Here is an 11,872-nt window from a genome sequence, read left to right as displayed (position 1 = left end):
AAGTCAAATAAAAAGAAAAAAAAAAGATATATGCAAAATACACGGAAATCGAAAAGAGTTTTTGGTTCTTGTGTAAAAGAGGATGTGAGAGTTATAGTTATTCATATATTTTTTTTATTGGCTTAAATTTTTTTATATGAGTGATTTCATCAAATATTATTATTATTATATTTCTAATAAAATGGTTATAGTGTTAAATAATTATCACTAAAATGGTTTAAGATTTTTCTCTTAATTTTGGATCACAAATTACAAATTTATTTTTGAAATAACTATGGATTTAGCATTCAATTTTGTCATAGACAAGAATTTTATATGAACTAGAAAAAAGTTGGTTCATCATTCAATGTTTTTTTTTTTTCATTTTCATTTTATAAGTACTTTTATCCATAGTGAAGGGCTTGCATTGGTAAAGAGGTCATTTTCTCTTTAAATGCAAATGTTGTGTTTTAGTCAAAAGTAGAATGAGTCAACCTCAAGAAACTGCTAGTTTTTCTGTTGTTCTGAATTTAGTGATGAATCCTTTTGTGTCTCATTTTCTGGTACTGTGAGGTTTGTATCGGTTGGTGAATTAATGATACTGCAAGTTACTATCTTTTTCCATAGAAGAAAACTTTGAGGATGCATGGTGGATGCTGAATATGACTTTAATTTGATGATAGATAAATGCTTCTTCCAACATGTTTAGTATTTAGAGGATGTCATATTTTTATTCTTTATAGAAAAAAAAGGAGATTATTCTTATTTTTGGTGAAATAATTTATCCTCTTTTAGTATTTTTTAGAATTGTGTTTTAGTAATTTTTTGTAATATATATATATGGTGAATTATTTTAATATGTCTATGCTTGATTATGGTGGCTGCAGAAGTGTTAAAATTAAAGTTATATTTTGGTAATATTGTTTATCAATATCTTTTAAAAATTATTGTTAAATAATAAAAAAATATTATTTTAATTTTATTAATATTAAAAAAAAGTGTTACTTTAAATAATATTTTTGATACATTTTTAGTGTAAAATAATTTTACATGTGCATTTAATTACGTAATGACACATCAATAAAAATAAATACGTTGGTTCCAGAACCAATTTAATTAGTTTGGTTCGATTCGGATTTGACAGATAATCGGGTACCCGCTATTCGTGCTCTCTATCACTAAACCAATTTAAGTCGGTTAGATTGGCCCCATTTTACTATCTAAATTATTGTCTACAATCATAGAATAAGATAGTAATAGAGATGAAAAGTAAATAACAAATTTGGTTCCAAAAAATATGGACCACAAAATAACTTGCTAAAAAGATTTACTTTATTTATCAAATTGAACTAGTTAGCAAATATTAACGGAGTTTTTTATACAGGATATTAGTTAATAATTTGTTCAATTTGTCAAACAAAATAAGTATTTGAGGAATAATCATTTTATTGTTCACATTTTTTATGGATTATTTTATTAAATTTTGTATCTTTAATTAAGATACCAAAATAATTATCTACTCAAAATATATTTCTTTGTTGAGGAATTTATCTCATTTTCTTAATATAAGCAACTTTAAACAAACACACGAGTTGAAGGGCTGTCAAACGGGTTAGTCCGGCTCATTTAGACCTGTCCCGTTAAATTCGTGGGTTAAATAGGCTGACCCGTTTAAGCCCGTTTTATTCGCGGGCCATAATTTTTCAGCCCGGACCGTTTATGGTCAGTCTGTGGGTTAAACAGGTCAGTCCGTTTATTCTTTTATTTTATTTTTTAAAAAATATTTTGACAAAAAATATTATTTTTAGGTCAAAAATCTTTTAAAAAATATTTTTTTTAGTTGATGGGTCGAATCGAGAAAAATATGACTAAAAGTGCTACTTTTTTATAAAAAATGTGAAAAAAAATTAAACGGGCCACTCATTTAACCCGTCATTTTTTTGGGTTAATCAGGCTCAGCCCAGCCCGTTTAGCCCGAAATTTAAACGGGCTTAATTTTTGAAGCAAAGTCCGCCCATTTAAATGGGTAAATGGACTGGCCCGATGGATTTGGCCCATTTTGACGGCCCTACGAGTTGTCAAAATAACATCTTTCTACAACAAATGGACACAATTATACAAATTAAAAGAAGCAAATTAAATTAGTCTTTGTATATTTTAAAAGAAATGTAACAAGAGCAATAACTTACTAGCTAGTCTTTCTGATGAACAGACAGCAATATTATCATCCAAATCCAACTACAATAATCTTAAAAGATGTCCAAACTTAGAGCTATTTAGCAATTTATAGCATACCTTAGGATTCATAATGTAACACCCATAAATATGTTTGAGTCAAAGTGACAAGTTGGTATATGGGTCATTGTCCCAAAGAAGATGCAGGGTAGTTGCTTCTTCTCGCTGGTCCACACCAACACCTCCTACTCCTTCTTCATTGTAATTCAATCCACCAATTGAGAGTGAACATGAAACTCCTGCTTCTTGCTTAGGTGGAACCTGAATAGGGGCAATTTGGTAATTTTGCTGCATTCCCATGTTATTAGCAACACCTTGAGGGGATGATGTAGATGGGCCTAACAGGTGTTTAAGATCCATGCTTGGTGAACCCATCAACATAGCTTGGAAACTCATAGGCCCAATTGTGTTTGATGTAGATGGGCCTAACAGGTGTTTAAGATCCATGTTTGGAGAACCCATCAACATAGCTTGGAAACTCATAGGCCCAATTGTGTTTGGTACATTGGAGAAGTGTGTGGCATGTGATCTTATAAGGTTGTTGTTCCTAGGAAAGGACCAATTTGAAACCCTAGGCCCAAAAAAGCTTTGTTGCCATGGTCTTGGTGAGGCCAATAATGATGGTTTTGAAGTGTTGCTACTACCACTTGCCCTAAAATTTGACTCCTTTTTAGCATTTGGGATCACAATTGTAGGTCTCACAATTGTAGGTCTAACAATGGTACTTACATTGTTTTGGCTAGTGCCCTCTTGAAAGGGTCTTGTAAGGAGAGGGAACACATTACCAATTTTGCCCTTAACGTTGTCGCTTTCTGGTTGTTTGTCTTTCTTGACAAAAATCTCGGCCAGGATAGAAGCGGCGCGCTCGTTCCATTTGTTCTCTATGTTCACCGGACGATTGTTGTTATTGTTGATGCTAACATTGCGACTAGCGTTGGTGTTGATGACAGTTATGTTATCTGGACGAGGAAGAGGAGTAGGAGGATTCATTAGCGGGTGGCTGAATCCGGGAGGGGCATCATGGTAATTATTGTCAACATTCTTTTGTTGTTGAAGGCTTAAGGGCTCTAGTTTCTTGGCTGCAACTTTTTTAGCTATTGGTCCCAAATCTTCCACAAACATTTGTAGACTCTCTTTGTAGTTGCTAGGATCTTGAATCAACTGCAATGGCATACATCCATTGTGAATAACTAGAATAAGATTATTTTTTTTTTTTATGATTTTTCAATAGGAATTGGAATTAGCAAAATGATAAATAAATAAATAAAACTAAATGTGACATGGATGAAAATTTTCAACAATTTTGAATTACCTCTTTTTTTTAGAAATCTAAATAAACTTACAAAAACACATGGAGAATTCCAAAACAAAAATCCTAAATATATTTTCAGAGAATTTTTTTTGGCATCTATATCATATTGTTCATCTTAATGAGAAGATTGGTTCAAGAATTTTAAAAATCTTTAAATACTTTCATGTCTTCATTAAACAATGATCGAAATTTACTATCTAAATATTTTAGTAGAATATAATAGAAATTGATTTGTTTGACAAATTAAAAAATAAATTTAATATTTAAAATTTATTAAAAATTAAAGCATTTGATAAAAAATTTTCTAAGAACTGATTTGGGTTTATTGAAAAGAGAAAAACAAAATGATGAATTACTTTAGTAAATGTTTGGGTGAGAAATAATATAACTTACATGAATATTTGACTTGTTAGCTTCCAAATATTCTTTGAAAAGTGATGAGTTGCTGCTTAGAGTTGGAGGGGAATATGTGTCTCTATTGTCTTCTTGAGAAACAGCAGCATTATTGTTTCTCTCTGTCACTAAAGATAGAGAAAATACATTAAATAATAGTTTTTCTTAATCTAATTCAATTAGATTTGATTTACTAATCCTAACTTATCCTTATTATACTTTAGCAAAGGCAAATATTGTCAACCATTTAGTTAAGAATTAAATAATTCAAAGAGTAAAATATATTTTTTGTTTTTAAAATTTTTTAAAAATTTTAAAAATATTTTTAAATTTTATTTTATTTTAATTTTATTCTAAAATTTTTTAATTTGCATCAGAAATATTCCTGGCAGTTAATTTAAAAAAAAAGAATAAATTTAGTAATAATTTTACAAGAACAATTTTGACACAAACAAATCAGACATATATGTCATTTATTATTGTTGGATTGGCTTAAACTTTCTGAACATTTAGTTATCATGAGTATATTTGATGTAAATAGAAAATTTTAAAGATAAAATTAAAGCAAAATAAAATTTAAGAATATTTGTAAAATTTTTGACAAACTTCAGGAACAAAAATATATATTTTACCCTAATTAATTCGAATAATTCAACACGAACAAATGGGGCACATTTTTTTTAATTCGAATAATTAAAAAAAAAAAACACACACACATTTTTCTTACCAATAGGTTTAGAAACACCTGCATTTCGTGGGGTTCTAGGTTGGCCACCTCGTGATTTTCTAATTGATCTTCTCTTGTTGGGAAAATTTTCCCACTCATCATTTTCTTCAGCATTTAGATCCTCAAAAAGTCTCTTAGCACGAACGCTTATAGTTTTAGCCTAGAAGAAATTATGTTTAACAAAACTTGGATCAATTAGGAACTTTATAACAAATAAAATGAGATATCAATATAAATATGTGCATGTTCAAAGAATAAGAATAATATTTTTTGAGTATATACTTAAATAGCTCTTTAAAAAAATTTGGCGTTTGACGTTTACGTTGAGATCTTTGACCTTTGCAAAAATAAAACACATAGATCTTTTTGTCACACTTTTAATGATTTATTTATCCAAATGAAAATAACGAGTCTAATTAATATAGGAACTTATATGTTTTACTCTTGTAAAATTCAAAGATCTCGACATAATAAACGGCCGACGCGAAATTCTTTAAGAAGCTATTTGAATATATACTTATATTTTTTTTATTTGATTTGGTCATACCACTTTATATTGGCTTGAGTTTGCAGGATTGGTGTTCATAGCATTGGAGCACATTAGAAACATATCAAGCTGTTCATCATCATTGAAATATATAGACAAATATTAATTGGGCAAAAAAACAAAAGGAACATTTCATCACTAGGTACTAAATAAATAAACATTTAAAATAAAACAATTTCGATAGCTATAATTAAATTACGATCAAATTTAAACAAGGAAAAGTATATGGAACCAAAAGGTGACCAGTCAAAAAGTAAACAAAACCGTTAAATTAGAATCACTTTTTGAATAATATGTTTGAAAACCGCTCCTGAGATCACGGAGCACAAACCAAAACTCGATTTTTTATGGAGCCCAAACACATTTTGGCTGGTTTTTGGCTGATATGCTTTTGGTTTCTAGCATTGTTGTTTAAACAATGTGCAAACAGAGAGCTACCATTTTTTTTAGAATAAAATATCATTTTGTTTTGTAATAAAATCTAGATTTAACATGCTTAAGTTTCTATATATCAAAGCAATTACTCACATGAAGAATAATTAAATGGTTTAATATTTTAGACTAAATTATTTAACATAATATGTATCAACATCTAAACAATTATTTTTACAGAAAGATGTCTTCGTGTGAATATTTACCGTATATCAAATAGATTATGAAGTTAAACAATGTATAACATTGCATGCATTAGATTTCATCAACAAAACTTTTTTATATCAAATAGGTTCTTAAAAATTGATTATAACATTACTAATTGATATAAAATAATTTTTAAAAGGATTAAATTGATGTTACATGTTAGTATGTTACCTTTCAAAGATCAAATGATTTTTTTTTTTTTTAAATTAGAAACTAATAATAGGAAGTCACATGCTAATTTTCAAAGAACGGTTTAGTTTATTAGGCTTTATATAAATTTGCATCTTAAAGTTGGAAATATAAATACCTAAAAATCACAGATTTGAATCTCACTCCTAATTTAAAAAAAAAACATAAATAACGGAAAATAATAAAAAATTATTAAAAAAATTAAAATTTGAAACCTTGAATTGTTCAAAGGTTGTATACAAATCCTCATGAAGTTTGGCTCTCATGGTACCAAAATCCATTGGCTGCTTAATAATTGGGGAGTGATTCTCAACCTTTCAAAACATGAATCTCAATATTAATAAACTCAAATTAGTGATCAACAAAATGAAAATTGATATCTTAAAATTAATAATACGCAAAATAACAAACCATATCAAGATTAGCTGGCTGAGCAAATAGCAATTAGCAATGAAGAAATGAAGCTCAACCAAGAGATGCACTATCATATACCAAGGAAAAATACAAGAACTTCCTATATGTACCGGTTGTACTTCCTACATAGGTGGAAAAACTGAATAAATAATGGATATTTATACAAATCACCTATATGTGATCATATCAATTATATTTGGTAGAAATTCAGGTGCAGTCACTTTTAGTGAAGTTGATAACTGACAACCGTTAAATGAAAATTTAGTCAAATCAATCAAATTATTTAACGATTCTTAACTATTAACTTTACATGAAGTTGACTGCACTTGAGTTTTCATCGTTATATTATTAGACTCCAAAAAATATCAATTATATTATTCACACATTAAAAGTAAATAGGTTGGAGACTGCATGGAAGGGTGTACTTTGCAAGCTCATACTCATCTATCACATGAGCAATAATTTGCTATCATATTTATACTTTTTTGTTATGTTTTTGTAGAATTTATTTTGATGTAAAAAAGTCATATTTTTTTTTTAAAGTTTTTTCGCTAAGTTGCTATGTCTGCGTATCAGACATATTTCGGGTACGATACTTATTGACACTCGTCTGACACACGTGTCTGCTGTGTCTAACCGTATCTTGATAAAAAAAAATAAAAAATTCTTCTCCAGTCACGCTTGGACACACTTAAATACCACACGTATCAGCGTGTCCAATCTTATTCTTAACATATATTCTTAAAATAAATTTAGAAATAGTATATATTATTATTTATTAAAACAAAAAATATTTTAAATATTTTATATAATTAAAATAAGATATTAAAAATAATTAAAAAATTATTTATGTTTTAATATCAAGAAAAGATAAAAATATCATTACGATTTATCTAAAAAATACTTTATATTTTATATGCATGTGTGTCCATGTGTCGTATAAAATTTTAAAATTCGCGTATCGGCATATTTTATATCGTATTGTATCCTGTGTCAGTATCTATGCATCATAGTAAAAATCACATTTTTTACCTTCAATTTTTTGTAAAGAAAAATATAGAGCCACTATAAATTTTTTTTTACAATACTTTGACAAATGAAGACATGTAAGAATACAAGAATAATGCTAATAAGGAGAAATAGAGTACCTTAAATAGAACACTCTGCTCGTCGTCGTCATCATCATCATCACTTGAATTCATGTCATTCCCTTCATTGATTATAATTCCTTTACCTTTGTTGTGAGAATTGTTCCTTTTTTCTAATACCAGTGCCATCTTTCTTTCTTTTTCTTCTTTCTTCTTCTCTTCTAGAGCAATAATTCTGATACTCCTTCTTCTCTCTGTATTTTTAGTTAAATCTTCAAAATCTCAAATATATACATTTCACAAGATTTTGTATATATTCTATACTTAATTTATAGTATTTAATTAAAAAATATTCTTTTTATTATGTTAAAAAAATTTGGGTTAAAAAAAAAACTTACCCTAATTCAAAATCAGAGTATGTCTGTGTTTTCGTTAGTCAGTTCAAAATTTAAAAATTAAAAATTCTTTGCTAAAATATTAAAAATTATTAACAATGTTAATATATTTTGGTCAAATAGTGATAAAACGAGTGCTATGATTAGATCTGATATTGGAACAGTATATAAACGAAATCGATTTTTCAATAAATAAATAATGCAACTCGATAAATCGATCTAATATTATGCGTTTTAGATCGAGTAAGTTGGGTCAAATTAATGAGTAAAATGAATTGAATTCCCACCTAACCTCGTATAATTGGGTTGGTCGGATGTTGAAATGGTAAACGAACAAAGAAAATTGATTTTTCAATAAAAAAAAATAATGCAACTCGATTAATCGACCTAATCTGATGCGTTGTAGATTAAGTAAATTGAGTCAAGCTAATGAATAAAATAAATTGAATTCCCACCTAATCTCGTATAATTAGATTGAATTCGTCTTTTTTAATTTCGTCTGATCTTAATTCATACATGAATACCCATTTAAATACTTTCAATGCTCAAAACTGAAAAATAATAACTATCGAATTTTGATAAAAACAATCAACAAATACATAATGAATGATAAATGTCTAAGATTTCAAGCTGATTTAATTTTAAAACAAATCATATTATGAAGCAATCTTCTAACATGCAAAGAAGGAGAGAGAGAAAAATGTTAGAAATTTGGGAGAAAAAAAAATGGGTATAAAATCAAACAAAATTGAGCAACCACAATTTGAGAGATCTACTAAAAAATAATCATTAATATAAATAATTGGAGAGATGGTAAGGAAGACATACCCATGATGGACATACAGAGCAACAACCTAGTAAGAAATTGAACAAAACAACATCATAAGTTGGTCATAAATTAGAATTTATACCATTTCTAAAATGCAAGAAGTAAAAGGTAAAAAAATTACTAAAAAGCCACTTCTTTTGAAGTCTTAAAATCTTTTTGGATTCACAAAATTTCCAGTCCTCAACATGCAAGAACTTCACTACACATTTAAGCTGGTGAGATAGTATTTGCTTTACATATTGATTTTAGTGGACTCCTTTCAACAATATTTATACTAAAATGAGGTGAACTTGTAATTATATTATGTATACACTAAAATTAATTACATGTATAAAATATATATTAAAATAAGTTAAAATATTATATATATTTATACATAAATATATATTAGTTGATTTAGTAGCTAATTTTTTATGTGCACATAAAATTTATGAAGCAATATTTAGCGCATTAATATAAAGGTTAGAGTAAAGTATTGTTTTTGTCCCCAACATTTAGAGTAAATCATATTTGTGTTCCTAACGTTTAAATCGTTCTATTTGTATTTCTAACATTTATAAAAGTAATTCAATGTTATTCTACTGTCAATTATACTAACAAATCAGATCATATTTTTTCATTATTCTCATTTGAATGTATTCATTCTCAATTAGGTCTCACTTGAATGTGTTTGATTTCAATATTGTATCCACTATTTGTGTTTAGGTTCAATTATGTCTCTAAAAAGGTGAATTATGTAAATATTGCAAGGAGTAGTTTCAACTTTTGATGAGTTATTTTTCGGAGTGGGGTCATCGGTTGTGTCCCAGGCATTTGTATTCTAACTTCAAGTAGAGATTTTCAAAACTCAAACTAAAGCTCATGATGTGTAATTGATGGTATGATAATATTGAATCACTTTTACAAACGTTAAGAATACAAATAAGACAATTTAAAGTTTTAAACGTTAGGAACACAAATAGAATTTACCCCAAACGTTGGAGACAAAAACGATATTTTACTCTAAGAGTTATTATAGTCATATATCTCAAGAGTTATATTTGATAGGTGTCTCATGACATAAATATAAAGATATTAAGGTACAAGTGGTGCTATACGTACAAATATTTTTGGTAGTCAAGTTTAATTAATTTGGTTTAAACTTAACAAAAATTACTTACATAATATACATGCACGGTTTTTCTTCTTTTTTGCATTTTTTTATCGATATAGTACAAAAATGTTTGCATATAGTATCAAAACTTTTTTATATAACACAAAAAATTTTGCATATATCACATAAATTTTTATTGAGCGAATGCATTTTATTCGTTAGATGAATCAATGCTTTTGGCACTTAGTCCTTCAAAAATTTAAGGAAGAAGAGGAAAATATGACGATGATAATGAAAGAGAAAGCAGAAAAAAAGAAAAAGAGAAAAAATCAAACAAGAGAAGAAGATCATGACGATGACGTTGAATAAGAAGTCTATCATTTCTGTTAAGATAATATAAAATAGACAAGTTGTGGTTTTGATATTTTTTTTTACATATATACTTATTTATATATTTCTATCCGATATTTTAAATATTTGAAATTAGCGACATAATGTTATCAGAGTTTTTATGACAAAAAAACTCTGACAAAAAAAAAATTTATGTGAGAGAATATATTAGATATAATTTTGTTAGGTAGACAATGACTTTTTAAAACAATGTGAACAATAGGTTTTAGAATTGACCCATAAAGTAAAAAAAAACTCCACCCCAAATTATCTCCTAAACCTTAACATTAGGATAATCATCCGCACACATAGTAAAATGAACATCCAACTATTGTTAACTGTGTATGAGCAAATCGAATAAAAAAAATAACCATCCAATTAAGAATAATCAACATAATCATCTGCATACCTATTGAATTGAACATATAATATATCTATTATTCACATTATTTAATATTTTCAGTGTCTCCCTATATTTTTTCGACCTTTGTGAAAAAAAAAAATCAATGTTATTTTTTTGACACAGGGGCTAATCAGTCCTAAAAAAAATTATCAGGGGCCGAATTGGGTGTTTTTTTTTCTTGGGGGCCTCGTTGTCCTTTCGAAATAATTGTCAGGGGTCGGATGGGATATTCACTCAAACTGATGCATGGAAGTAATGAGAGTTACCTTCACATTTTCCACAAACCACGATATTGATGAGTTTGTTAGTGTCTTTTTCGATATGACAAAGTTCATATATTAAAATATGATAAATTATGATAGAAAAAATTATTTTCAATTATTATATACCTTCAATATATAAAATGAAAATTCGAAAGGTTTTAGCGTATAAATTTTTATTCCTAGAATACTCTCTATTATATTATATTTTATTGAGTAATTACCCAAATCAGTCCTCAAGGATTTTAAAAGCGGACACTTTAGTCCCCAAGAAAAATTAATACACAGATCAATTCCCAAGGTTTTACTTTGGCGGACAAATCAGTCCTCAATTCATTTTTTTTGGGAACTAAAATGTCCGTTTTTAAAATCCTTGAGGACTGATTTGGGTAATTACTTTGCCTGAAAAATGAATTGGAGATTGATCTGTGTATTAATTTTTCTTGGGGACTAAAGTGTCCGCTTTTAAAATCCTTGGGGACTGATTTGGGTAATTACTCTATTATATTATATCACGAGTCTATTTATAGATCATTACCGAATCGCTGAGTATTCGACCTGTATTCAAAAATGATTTGCGTGTCACCTCACATTCCGTTGAAAAGACTTTAATAGTTAGCAGAAATTTTTAGACAGACAGGCCTAAGAGAAATGATCCACCCAAACACAGAGTATAAATGAAAAGAGACATATCTCTCTCCAGAAATACGTCACTTTTTAGTCTTTGACTTTAATTAGCCGCTTCATTGTATGAATACTGACTTTAGCATCGGAATATTCTTGCAGGTGGCTCCAATCGCCGACCCACCAACAATCCAAGCAACCTTTCTTCTCGAGAAGCTCGCGCTCCGATCCAGATCCCTCCTCAACCAGTTACTCCAATCCAAACACCATCCGAATCGCCATTCACCCGAACAATATACAAGAAATTTTACTATTTTTTAAAATGTTATTATATTAATTAACTTAATATTTATTA

At 28.3% G+C, this 11,872-nt stretch overlaps 1 protein-coding gene and 1 long non-coding RNA gene across 2 annotated transcripts; both read right to left on the bottom strand.

Moving 5' to 3' along the window:
• LOC107644144 lies at positions 2,110-6,522 on the bottom strand. Its single transcript, XM_016347954.2, has 6 exons — positions 6,433-6,522; positions 6,237-6,335; positions 5,194-5,262; positions 4,647-4,806; positions 3,920-4,047; positions 2,110-3,375 (listed from the first exon to the last, which is right to left on the bottom strand). Exons 1-6 carry the CDS (start codon positions 6,433-6,435, stop codon positions 2,314-2,316), a joined length of 1,521 nt encoding a protein of 506 aa, XP_016203440.1. The 5' UTR covers positions 6,436-6,522; the 3' UTR covers positions 2,110-2,313.
• Positions 6,521-8,977, bottom strand: LOC107616017. Its single transcript, XR_001614501.2, has 4 exons — positions 8,869-8,977; positions 8,747-8,772; positions 7,584-7,777; positions 6,521-6,557 (listed from the first exon to the last, which is right to left on the bottom strand). It is a non-coding gene; the product is annotated as an uncharacterized LOC107616017 (long non-coding RNA).

The sequence above is a fragment of the Arachis ipaensis genome, chromosome B01, assembly GCF_000816755.2.
Source record: "Arachis ipaensis cultivar K30076 chromosome B01, Araip1.1, whole genome shotgun sequence".
NCBI lineage: Eukaryota > Viridiplantae > Streptophyta > Magnoliopsida > Fabales > Fabaceae > Arachis > Arachis ipaensis.
Note: the sequence above shows the minus strand (reverse complement) of the source record. Positions and strands in the feature narration are given on the sequence as shown.